Here is a 14,064-nt window from a genome sequence, read left to right on the forward strand (position 1 = left end):
GAAAGCATGCGGACTGATGAAAATATACTAAAGGAATTTGCTGATGCTTAAAGGTCCTTGAGTCTTCAGAGGCAGACAAGAGAAGCGACTTCTGAAGAGATATCAGGATTTATAGGTCAAACAGACAAGACCGATTTTACTAGTTAGCTTCCAGACTCCAAAACTGATCTCTGGTCAGTTTTATTAAACAGCAAAAAAAAAAAAAAAAAGTTTGAAAAACAACTGCATTCATTTACTTCAGTCCTAATGCTTAACAAAATATTTTTTAGCCATTTAGCAGCAATATATTGAACAAAATTTTCACCATTAAAACATTCTTTATATAGTCTGCAATTACTTATAACTCTAATTATGTTTCTTTCTCCTTTGATGCCTCATTAATTCTTTTTAGAAAGATGTTTTGAACCCTTCATGTTAAACTATTTTGTTATACCAAGAGGCATTCTTTCTATATTTATATTTCTTACATCCTTTTGCTGGCCTTCAGACCAGCCCCTTCCCATGCTTTTAGACCATAGTCTTGGTATTAATTTTTATGATGAGACCTTACTGTTTTAACATTATATATTCTATTTGCAGTCCTAGTTTTTAATTACTTTATAGGCCTTATGTGTTTCAATGCTATTACTGAAGTGGATGTAATTTTTCCAGATTGTATTTTATGTTTGTCTATAATCGAAATACAGATTTGATTGAACGGCTTCATTTTGTTATCCATAAAAATAAAAAAATATCTAGTATCTGCTGAAGCATTTGGACAATGACAGATTTATCACTTTTCCTTTGAGATGATAAGTGTGTAATTTCTGCTCTTGTTATATGCTGACAGTCTGATCCTTAAAAAGATCATTTGGAGGGGAAGTGAGGATCAGCTCTTGGTAACCATCTCTATCAATACAACATATAGCTGGCTAGTCTGTTTACACAAGCAGACGTGTATGTCACTCCACATATTTCATTTAATACTTATTGATTGGCTGTTCATCCTTTACCAGGCACTTTTGTGTGAGAACAGTTTAGTGATGCCCCACAAAGCTCCAGTGACCTCTCTATGTGAAAGGACATGATCTCTTGTTTCCTGAGGATCTCCCTTTATTATTGCTTAGTGACTTTACAGTTATGTGGCTAGTCAACAGTAGGAGCTGCTGAAATAAAATTCACGGTGACTATCTTCATTGTGGTCTATTTGATTTCCTCCACCTCTTCCCAGCACAGTGTGGTAGCGCTCCCTATTGACAGATTAACTTACTCCAACATTATTAGGAAATTTCATCAAGTAGCCATTTTGTCACTGTGGTATTCATATTTTTGAAAATGACCGACTGTCCTAAGCAGGATGGAAGGTAAAGATGTCAGGCCTGGACCGGTTTCACTATTCTGTGCTCAGCTGGCGTTTTATCCTGACCCCTGACACTCTCCTATTCCATTCTCTCTTGAGAAGGTCTTGTCAGTGATGATAAATTGTGTTTCTCCTGAACTTAGGCATAAATATCATTGAAGGTGAGGCCTCCAAATTTATTTTACTTGTGAGCTCTGCCACATTTAAATCAAAGACTCTGGAGGCACTCCTTTGGAAAATTAACCCATTGTGTTTCTGCTTTCCAGTCCATAATTATTTGATCCCTTGCAAGACATACAGTAAATGTGAATTTTAATAAAACTATTTAGTATGTATAACAAAGTGGAGGTGGTGACGACAATATGATTTTAAGTGATGATGGCTCTTGTGAAGTACTTGCAAGCTCAGTATGTGAGCTCAGTAATTCAAAGACCATCTAATTACAATAGAGACAATAATTCTGACTTTAATTGTGCATTTAAATAATGAGGCATTGAATCTCAAGCTGTAGGTTTTGATGTGCTGGAGGGTCCTTAGTTCTGTGAGTTTCCAAGCATAACATATCAGACAGTTCTCAGGGATCCAGGCTGTATGTATGCACATTGCTCTAATGCAAATCAATTTAGGCGCATCCTTCTAGGCAGGTAGCAGTATGGGGAAAAGAACTGGGAGCAATTGTTACAACTATTGGCTGCTGCTATCCCATTAAGTATATCAGAGGGCTGTTCCATCCAGATACCATTTTTATTTCTCATTCTCCTTGTAATATTATTCTGCTACTTCTACTATTCATCCATCCTTGCTCAGTTGACCCAGTTTGGTCTAATGGTTAAGGCACCTGGTTAGAAACTAGGAGACTGTGAGTTCTTGTCCTGCATTAGGCATGGAAGTCAACTGGGTGACTTTTGGTCAGTCATGTCCAAATCAGCCCAAATCACCTCACAGGATTGTTGTTGTGTGGAAAATAGGAGCAGGAAGGACTGTTAGGTTATGCCACCTTTTTATTATTTTTATTTATATAGGAATTAAAACATCTATAATAAAATAATAAATAATAACAGAAATAATACCTGCTGTGTTCTCTAGCTTGCCAGTGAATGAATGTAAAAAAAGCAAGCCGATATCTCACTCATATCATTGCCCTTCCTTCTTTAGATTTTGTGGTAAAAGGAAAAGAAAATAGCTACTTATGAAGCAGCCAGTTTTCGGAGCAACTGAGCAACCAAAAAAAGATGTTGCGAAGGAATACTTGTTTGCCTTGGCTGTACCTTGGTTTCAGGGGGAGCAGTAATTCAGAAGAGCAGAAAGATAGGAAGTTCACCAGTAGGAAACAACCCACATTGTATCTCTGGGGAAAACACTGGGAAACTGTCTCCAGAGTATTCTCTGAAGCAAAGGTTCAGCTTATATTGCAAAAATCTGTGCAAGCCTGATGTCAACACAGAAAGTTGTGTGGTACACCAATCAGTTTGGGAGAAGATTACATGTAAAAGAAGCCAGAAGAGGAACATTTAACAAGGGAATTCCATAGTATTTTTTTTTTACAGCCCAGAATATGATTATCTTAGTACCACAGAATGTATCTTTTATTCCCTTCTCAAGTTTATCAGTCATAGGGATTTTGCCATGAAATCTGTCTTTATATATGTATATGTACAAGTTATAAGTAATCTCATTTGTGGTTTTCTATCAGCATCTTTCTGGGGTTTAAATAAACACATAGTAAATAAAGAAGCAAAATGCAATCCAGACAAATCACTTAAAGCAGAAAAGGAAAGAAAAATTGCAATTGCAATTTAAATTGAAACCCAAGGGCAGTTCTAAATATGAAGTGTCATCTGGTCATCTAAGGAGTCTAACTCTTGTCAATCAATTTTAGGAATATTAATAAATTTTGATTTTGTGTTGTTAAACAATCTCATCTAATAAGCACTCCTCTGAAATTTTGCAACATTCTAATTACACACACACAAACTTTTCAAGGAAATGCTATCACAGAAGAATTTGTGGCTACCTCTAAAACCAATTCACACCATATCTAAAGACAATCCTGTTTTTGCTAGAAAATAGACACCAGCAGGTATGTGAAGTGCAATAATATACAGAGAACACATTACTCACTTCTTTTAGAAAGATAAAAGAAGCTCTTCCTTCATGTTTTCAAAAGGCTTAAAAATACTGTAAGATTACAAAAATCTATAGGACACACAATATAATTGAACAAAATAAATTCAAGAGTACTGAAAAAAATGTATGTCCCACTCTAACTTATTATTTTCTACTCTTAAAAACAATTGATTTTTAGGCACATCTATTTTTCACATAAGTTATTTTCTGATTCCCTCCCCCCTAAACATAACAATTCTGTCATGAAACATTTTTTGGTTAAAAGACAAAGTTTTTTTTTCATAGTGCTATTGAAATATGTTAAATTTAACTCTTGATATGATAAAAAAACAGAGATCATTCACTTCACAAGTTTAAATCTAGGAAACTCTTAGTTTTCTAGCATATACCTGGTCTTGTTTATTCAGCAGTAAATCCACTTAGGGAAACTGATCACTAACAAGGCCTATACAATATAATATTGCAATCTTGGTAGACCAAAAGGAAAAAAAATATTCTGAATAAGTTCTTAGCAGGCAATTAAGAAAGATGCAATTAATTTTAATGTTACAACAAGAGATTTACACATATGTATATGTGTTGTCTAATGTTTTTTACTGTTTGTGTGGTTATTCAAGAAATGTAAAATGTGTGTGGGTGTCTCTGTGTCTGAAAGGAGATGCCCATTTAAAAGAGGTTACCTTTTCCCTCTCAACAAACAATACCTTGTATGTTTATTTTTCCTGGCTTTCTGTGTCTTGCAGCAATGCATATGCTTGGACTAAATTGGCAGCTACAGCCAGCAGATGGACACACCTTTAACAATGGAATAAGGACAGGCTTGCCAGGTTCTGATGATGTAGCAACCATGCCCTCTGGAGGTAAAGGTGAGGACACAGCTGTATCTTTTGCTCTTGAAAAATCTCTGAAACCTAAAAACAATGGCTCCTGTGTTTCTTTATCTTAAATTTAAAACAATTACATTTTATTGGAATACATTAGAAATAGAAACCTAATCATTTGAAGGATTTCATTGCAACAGTTCTTAGTCTTGAAGTTTTCCTGGTTGAGTAGTTTATTTTGAGGGCACATTTGGTGACAATCCTGCTTAATTGTAATAGTTTGGGAAAGAGCCTTATTTTGAATACTATCTTCCAACAAAGAGATTCAGAGGATCTTTTCACATTAATCAAGTCCAGTTACCAATGCCTCCTTTTAGAAGAAAGAGATCATGTCTTCCTTTCCTTCATCCCTGTGTGAAAACGAAGAAAAGCAAGAAAGCAGAATAATCATTTTTAAATCAATCAATACTTTTCAAATGAAATTGTAGATTTTTTTTTATTTTTTTAAAAAACTATATAAGGACTGTTCAATAAATGGAAAAATTATTAATTGGGCCTAGTGGTTAATGCTCCAAGGTAGAAACTAGGAGATTGTGAATTCTACTCCCACCTTAGGCATGAAAGATTGGACCAGTCATTCTCTCAACTTGACATGTTGGGTTTGAATGATCAACTAATTAGCCAATTCCTGTCTCAATCAATAGATCAACATTTGATTGATTTTAAAAATACTGCACTTGTGGGACAGAAGTTTCATTCACAGTGACCAAATCTGAAAGACAGGTCATAGGTTAAACTTCTGCCTAAAGATGTTTGAGCTTTTTTTAGAGGGGAAGGAAAAAGAGAGAGGAAACAAATATTCAGCAAGGATGTGTATTTCAGACCATGTGAATATAAATAATTGGTTCATTCACTAAGTAACAGTGTAAATAAAGCCTTGGTAAAATATTATAGTGGAATCCATATACCTCAACTGTGCAGTGGTAAAAACCAAACAAATAACCCTAGCTCCCAAAGATGGAGGCATGGTGGCAAAAGAAATGGTAAAATGTTGCTGATTTTTTTGTCGTCTTGCTTCAATTTATTTATGGCTAATATTATCAGGATAGCAGTTTTTAAGATGGCTTCTATTGAACTTTAGCCCCATCAGCTATTTCAGACTTTACTTTTATTGGCTGGGCAAAATGACCTGTCATAACTGACAGAACTCAGAAGGAGGAAGTGCCCAGAAATTAATTTTGTAAAAATAATAATAGGCAATCAATAGCAATAGCAATAGCAGTAGACTTATATACCGCTTCATAGGCCTTTCAGGCCTCTCTAAGCGGTTTACAGAGAGTCAGCATATTGCCCCCAACAATCTGGGTCCTCATTTTACCCACCTCGGAAGGATGGAAGGCTGAGTCAACCCTGAGCTGGTGAGATTTGAACCGCTGACCTGCTGATCTAGCAGTAGCCTGCAGTGCTGCATTTAACCACTGCGCCACCTTGGCAATGCACATATTTCTAAAGTAAACCCATATGTTTACTTTAGAAATATGTGCATTGCAATAAAACTGATTTTTGCATAATGCCATGTAGAATGGAACAATTCAGTTAGCCGTGCACATTGAGCTATGAGCTATCACATTGAAATCACATTGAAAAACAGTAAATTAAAAACAGTAATTATGAATAAATATAATATGTAAATATGCATATGTAAATATGCATGCATGCATGCATGTATGTATGTATGTCCAAGCATGCTAAAAAGCTGATTCACTACAGAATCACATCCATCATTTTTGCTTGAGTAAATTATATATTGCCCTTTGGGACTGGTGTGAAACAGGAATTATATCTGGCAGTACTCAGGAAACAGGCCATTTCTGTTATGGGACTTGCTCATCATTTCTCCGGAGGTGAGAATGGCCCATGTTTGGTAGCTCCTGAGAGTACCTGAAACTGTGGCTATGCCAACAGGCTTGGGGATATCAAAACACAAATGGGTTGAGATAACTATGGGTTGAGTATGTAACACCAAATATACTCTTCTTCTAGTCCTTTTTAAATAAGATTGGTGTCTTATAATGTGTTAATGTTTGTTTTATGATTTGTTTTCATTGTACATCACCCAGAATCATGTTCTGTGTCATGTATGGCTATATATAAGTGAGGAATAAACAAGCAAACTTTAGGGAGAGAAAATATCTCAAATAGAAAAGTAATTTTACATTACATTGTGTTTTTATTTCTCTGTATAACCTAGAAAGTTCTGGTTAGAAAAAAAAATGTTGATGCACCTATAAGAAGCAGAGAGAAAAATACAAAGAACCAACAACACTGACCTTTATTTTAATAGATGGTTCACATCTTCCTGTGGTTTACAGTCTTGACAAGTCTTGGCACACTTATCATTATGCAGATATCTGTAAAGTATTAAGAAGTAGTTTCTAAATGTGTTCCCAAGTTTGAAAAGGTTAAAACTACAGGTCTACAAATAACCGAAATAGAATAATCAGGAGGAAAAGCACATATTTTCAAAAATATAGTTAAAGCTCATTTTTAGGTTAATTATTTTAAAATGATTATTTTTAAAAAGTCTCTTTTTTGTTGTGGTTTCTGTAAATCCATAAGTAGTTTCATAAATGGATCAGATGACAGCAGGCAACATACATTGGCAACATCCACAGGAAACCTTTCTAGTTCACAGTTTTGATGCCAAGATCACTTAATTTCTAAAAATGTCCAGCATTTCACACATATCATCTTCCTAAAAACTGTTAACATGCTATCTTCAATTTATGTTAAAAATAATCATAAAGGTATTATAAAACATAAATGTAAATGTAAAATGCAAGCATCTAGAAAATAAGTAAGGAAAATATTGAATTAGTTGATTTTAAATGTCACACCTAACTATGGTTTATTTTACTTGAATTTTGATAAATAAACTGAATTCATATTATGTACTAATCTATAATCAAATCAACATTATGGCTGAATATGAGCCCTTCTTCTCCTGTTTTATGATACATAAAATAGAAATCCACATTTCAAATCCTGTAAATCTATTTCACTTACCAACTCTGTAAATTTAGTCCTGTTTTTAGATTACTTTCTAACAATATACACAATATTTTGTGTGATGGTTCCTTATTAAATGATTTACTGAGTAAATTACATTTTGGAGTGCATAAAAAAATCAGAGCAAAAATTGAATTCATATGGAATTGAAAAGTGATCAGGCTTCTGGATTTTTGAGCACTATGGTTTGAAGATAGCTATGAAAAACTACAGTTATTAATCCATATTATCATATTAGTATATTACTTTTGGTTTGCAGAGAGTATATATTTTCCTTATTCATGTTGTATTGACTATATTATATAACACACTTACTACTAATTGCTATTCATAACTTCAAGCAGGAAGAAAATATGTTAACGTTAGCATTTTATAGTATGTGTTTAAAACGAATGGAATGGAATGGAATAGAATAGAATAGCAAGGGAACCTAAGAGGTTTTCTAGTTCAACCCCCTTTTTGAACAAGACATTCTATACATTTCAGACAAATGGCTAGCCAGTCTCTTTTTGAAAGCCTCAAATGATGGAGCACCTACAACTTTTGAAGGCAAACTATGCCATTGGTTGATTGTTTGCCCCATTAGGAAATTTCTCCTTAGTTCTAGGTTGCTTCTCTTTTTGGTTAGTTTCCATCCATTGTTGCTTCGCTTGTCTTTTGGAAAATAGTTTGATCCTCTCGTAGGAGCTCCTCAAATATTGGAATACTGCTATCATGTCTCCACTACTCCTTCTTTTCTCTAGACTAGACATAGCCAGTTCCTGCAATTATTCTCCAGCTCTCTAATCATTCTTGTTGCTCTTTCCTGAAATATTTCTGGAGTCTCAATATCTTTTTATATTGTTATGACTAGAACTGGATGAAGTATTCCAAATGTGGTCTTACTAAGGTTTGTAAAACTGTGCAAGCACTTCACATGATCTTGATTCTATCCCCATATTAATTGCAGCCTAGGATTGAATTGGCTTTTGGGAGAGGCTGCCACACACCATTGGCTCATATTTAAGTACTGTCACAGTTACTGGCATTAAGCTAGGTTTCACCTAGTCTGTACATATACAGCTGATGTTTCTTGCCTAAGTGTAAAACCTTATTTTTATCTACATTGAATTTCATTTTGTTAGATAGGGCCCAGTGTTCAAAACTAGCATACTCTGTACTTACTGCAGAAGTTTCTGAAATCTTTCTGACAATAATAATCCTCTAAAAGAATCTGTAAAAGGTTTATTATTGATATTGAGAGTGTATTATACAGAGGCATATATAATTTTAAGCCTCATTTGGTAATCTACTTTCTTTATCTTTGATGGTTACAGATGTGTACCAGTGGTGGGTTACAGCCTGATGGGAGCACCAGATACCATTCCGGTATGGTGCTCCCGAGGACCTGCCCGCCGTCCTTACCTGTCAACCCAACCGGGCCATTTGCTCTTGCGCATGGAGCATACACACCTGCGCATGTACACATGGTGGATGCCCAGCCCCGTCAAAGCGTACCGGTTTCAACGGAATCCAGAACCCACCACTGATGTGTACATATAAACCTGAAGGATTTTCAGCTAATAATCTTAGTGGTTATGGAATTCAGAGCTAAATATGGACAACACTTAAGTTGAGAAGGCTGCCCTTGTTTAGAAAATAGATTTAAATGCTTTCAATAAATATTTATAATTTGGCCTTAATTTCCAGGAAGAATTTTTGCTACTGCTTTTTTTCAGTTTGATATTGTAAGATCTGCTATGTCAGACAGTTTATTTATTTTGTTCATCAGAATTGTGTCTTGATGACTATAATATAATATTCTCTGTGCTCTAATAGTTTTCTCCAAAACAAAGTGGTATCCCTTATTTTTATGAAGAAAGTCAAGTGTTATCTATAATAGGGCAGTGCTAGTTTCTGATTACAGCTCGTTGATTGCAATTAATTAATTTGATTGTCTTTGGAATCTAATTATCCCTAACAATGTATTTTGCATCAGATAAAACTGAATAGACAAAATTAGTCTGTTGTTACCAACTTCTTTTTATTTTCTACAAGTGTATGCCTTTGTGTTATTTTCTTTCACACTTATTGGTAGTAACCATGTTGTTTTTAATTTTCATAGCAATACCGCTATAATCGGAATCTTTTGGATTCAGCAAGTAAGAAATCAGTTTGTTGTTCAAGAAAAAGAGACATGGGGGACTGGGTAGGTTATTGTGGAAAACAAGAAAGGTTAAAGTAATAAGGGTTAGGGTTAGGGTTATTAGTTGGCCTGACTGACATATACTTATGTTGTTATGGCCTATGCTGTGTGATTTAAAAAAAAATACAATGGGGAAGATACGAATGAAGGCCTTTGGCCTCTTCCCCTCTCAATTTAGTCTGGCTCTGGCATGCATAGGAAATATACTTTGCAAAACAATAATTTGTACGAGGTAAATAACAATCGTCTGAAAGGAATAATGGAGATCCTTTTTTACTTACAGGTGGTAAAATACATGCTTGAGTTCAAATGTTTCCCCTGATAGGAAGAAATGCACATTCCAAATCTCCTTTATATAGTTCTTTGAAAACAAAATGACAATTGCAAAGTGTCTTTAATAAAGTAAGCTTCAAGTAACTTGTAGCATTTTGAAACTGTGCCACAAAGATATTATATGAAAGCACTGAGCTTCCCTTTTTATTTGGAGCCTTTCATCTTTGCTTTTAGCTATTTTGGAATGTCATTGACATATCCTCAGCCTCTGTGTGCTGATGAAGCCAGTTGGAAGTTTGAGAGTGTTTCAAGTAGCATCATAAAATTGCTGTTATGGAGAGCTGAACTGTCATAAAACTGGGGAGAGGGAAGAGAATTAGACTTAAAACATTATTCGCAAAGCGGAAAGCTGGTAAGTCTAAAGGAGAATTGACTTTCCAGCTAATCTAGTTGTAGTGAAAAGTGATGTCCAGTCCTTCATTAGGCACAAAAGCTGCCTGGGTGAACTTGGGCCAGTATTTTCTCTTAAGCCCAACCCACTTCACAGAATTGCTGGTGTGGAGAAAACAGAAGGCAGAGTCATGATAGGTAGGTAGGTAGGTAAGTAGGTAGCAGTGGTGGGTTGCAGGCATTACGCCACGGTATGGGCGTACTGGAGCCTGCCGGGAGTACCGGGTACCGTTCTGGTACAGTGTTCCGTAGGGCCTGCCCGCCCGAGCTCCTTACCTGTTCTTTAAAGCCTTCAGTGCTTCTGTACAGGCGCATGGTGCGTACAGTACCTGTGCGTCGCTCCACTGAGCAGCTTGTGAAAGCGTTGCTGGCAGCTATGATGCATGTGTGTGCCATGCGCGCCCATGTGAGTGACACCGGGCCCGTTCCAACCGTACTGGTTAGCAATAGCAGTTAGACTTATATACTGCTTCAAAGGGCTCTCAGCCCTCTCTAAGTGGTTTACAGAGTCAGCATATCGCCCCCACAGTCTGGCTCCTCATTTTATCCACCTCGGAAGGCTGGAAGGCTGAGTCACCCCTGAGCCGGTGAGATTTGAACAGCCGAACTGCAGATAACAGTCAGCTGAAGTAATGGATGGAAAATAGACAGACAGACAGGGAGGGAGGGCAGAGACAGACAAAGATAAAGAGAGAGTAGAAAGATGATCCCTAAAAAAAGCTCAGAGATTCTGAGAAACCAGTTAGGGATGCGTGAAAGTATAACAATTTTAATAAGGTCTATCTATTTTTCTATCTATTGTAAATGCAAATCTCTAGTTTTATTCAAAATAGTTTGGTTTCTTCCATTTTTTATTTTGGTGTTCCCTAAGGGGAACATTTCCCTATGAGACAGAACGAACTAGGGAGAAAGGTTAGTATTGTGCCAGTGTATTTCTTACACAATTATACAAGGGATAGAACTGATGGCATAAGATGCAGAGCTGTGCTTAGTGATATACAAGTGCAGGCCTTTATCAAAAGCCTCACAAGTTGTTCACTCCCACTTATATGACTCAGCCAGAAAACTGTGCTAATTTAAAGGGAGAAAGACCTATACTGCTAAATCACCACATTTAGGAAACTGAAATGTATTTATATTACTGGTGATTAAACTTATATCCCCCCCCACAAATATTTTCTATTTACTTAGCAATGTTAGTGATACAGTGATTAATCATTTGCAACCCCTATTTTGAGATGTCATGATTCAAGGATATCATCTCCACAGGCTTCAACCACTATATTTCTTGCTGTGCTTCAGGGTCTTTGCATTCTATGAACAGAATGTAAAGTTTTATCTATCTTGGTATATCAAATATCATATACAGCATATAAAACTATTCTATTTGTTCCTCTGTCACCACCATTGTCTATGTAATGTAACATTGGGGAGAAAATAAATGACTACAAAGTAAACAAAGGCTCTTAACAGGTAAAAGTCGGCAGAAATTCTAGGGCTTTCGGCTTGATACGGATTGGATTTTTGCTTGGTTTGAACCTGGCATAGTTCACCATGGATAGATACGAATCTTTATCATATACTGGAATGAAGCCATAAAAAAATAGATTTGCCATCTGTCAGAGTAAGAATGAAAATTCTCTCTTTATATCCCCAACAGTTCAAATATGTTGTCTCTTCTTCCTATCATGCTTCAGTAGCTTCTTTGCTGTATGTTTCTTAACCTTGAAACTACCTATTTATACAATTAATTCATTTGTCTTAAGAACTGCTGCCTATTTACTTGACTCTCATGAAGACTCCTCTAGACCAGCTTGTCCCTGGTTATATCATAGACAGGTCAATGCCTTTTTAAGCATCTCCACTGCCTTCTTCCAAGATGCTTTGGGACTTTGTATCTAGGGGTGCCAAACTTATGGTGTCATGGCATCATCTCGTGATGTATCAGGACTTTTTCTTCCTTTGCTAAAGTAGGTGTGAGCATGGCCGGGTGACACATCCAGCCTGCGGGCTGCGAGTTTGACAGCCCAGATCTAGAATACAAGCCCTGGTAGACTATGTAAAAGATGTCCATTGGGTTAAAAAAAGTAAAATTGGTGTGGCAATGACACAATTGAAGCGTCATCTCGTTGTAACGAAACAGAAAGAAACAGGGCTTCAATTATGTGGTTACACCCATCATTTTGACATTCCCTTCTTTTGTAGGCATTGTTTATGAGGTTTTATTTTGTTCTGTTTAGCTAACCAAGGTTGTTAAATTGCAGTACAGTGAAATTGAGATTTGTAAATTGATCTGTCAAACATTTTTTAAATATCTTGGACAAATTGAAATATATTTTCTAATTAATACTTCTAGTGAACTGGATAATCCCATTGTTATATTTTGAGATTGTTTATAATTTCCATTGGTAATCTTCGGTTTTATGCAGTATATTCATTTTCTTACCTTTTTCCATCATGTCAGTACTGATTGTTCTCAAGGACCAGTAAGAATAAAGGAATATATATTATATGTGCCATGGTCAAAATGTGATTGTAGACACTTTGCTTTAATCTGTTTAGTTTATATTTGTATCGAAGAAGCACCTTAAGCTGTAAAGGCATATAATATAGTAAAAATTCCCATTCAGTAGTAAAACAATGTAAAAATTAAAATAAGGCAAGTTTCATCTGATTAGGTCATGCGCTACCTGTAAATATTCCATAACCAATTGATTCAACTTGCAGGATTCCACAACATTTTAGAGTAATTGTGAATTATATTTTGTCATACATATGTGTAAGATGTAGAGAGAAACCTCCTCCCAGAATGTCAGTCCTATGTGCATGCAATTTTAATAATTTTAATACTTTTAAACATCTGGAATTTATTGTAGTATTTTGAATTCAAATCAAAAGAAACAAAAAGATAGAATATAAGAAAGTGATCGAGTAGTAAAACTTTGAGGAAATATTTTCATAACTTTCATGTGTGAAAGTAACTGCAATAATCCTACTTTCTAAGTTACAATACCGAAAAATCACCAGAGCCAAACGAAGTGCTATTAGTAGAATTTATTGACAGCCCCAAACTGTATCATGTAGGGCATGAACTGTGTTAGACAATATACAATAGTCTATCGACTACTGTCTAATAGACAATAAAATACAAGTCTGCAGAGAGATTCTAAAGGTTGAAATAATCCTTGTGTTAACCGTACTTGATTAGAAGAAATTCAGAATCTTGAAAACTACTCAATATTCACTTTTATTTACTAGAGATAGACTAAGTCATGCAGAATAATCACTAATTATAATTTATATAGTGAAGATATCTAACTTTTGTTACATTTTGTCATGTTTCTGGTAAGAGTTCAAACTGATTATTTCATAGCAGGAACAATATTTCAGATGTTGAATTTTGTTAATTTTCAAAATTGATTTTGATCAACGCTGCTTTGTATCCCTATGCATATTTCTATTCCTATGAATGTTGTTTTAAACATGCATGTGTAAACATATTTCATCCAACTTTCTTAAATGCATATAATTTAAATATTATTTTAAAAGTGCTTAATTTATCATTATTATTAAGGAAGATTTTTAACTTAATTCATATAATTAACTTATTGTTTAAAATACTTCCATGCATATTAATAAATACAAACTACAACTGGGTGCGAACAATATCTCCTACACAGCTTCCAACATTTTGTGTTTATAACTGCATCTTTTTTCGCCCTAAAAGGAACACTTTTTTTTATATATCCCATGCTAAGTTCTTCAGAGACCTTCCTAATAACTCCACTGCAGGGTAGTTC

At 35.3% G+C, this 14,064-nt stretch overlaps 1 protein-coding gene across 1 annotated transcript in view; it reads left to right on the forward strand.

The window, feature by feature from the left end:
• Positions 1-14,064, forward strand: part of TENM2 (teneurin transmembrane protein 2) — an 834,696-nt gene that overhangs the window by 631,582 nt on the left and 189,050 nt on the right. Inside the window, 1 exon segment of the mRNA XM_032208490.1 lies at positions 4,210-4,332. Coding sequence (XP_032064381.1) covers positions 4,210-4,332 — 123 coding nt within the window.

This window comes from Thamnophis elegans, chromosome 2 (assembly GCF_009769535.1).
Source record: "Thamnophis elegans isolate rThaEle1 chromosome 2, rThaEle1.pri, whole genome shotgun sequence".
NCBI lineage: Eukaryota > Metazoa > Chordata > Lepidosauria > Squamata > Colubridae > Thamnophis > Thamnophis elegans.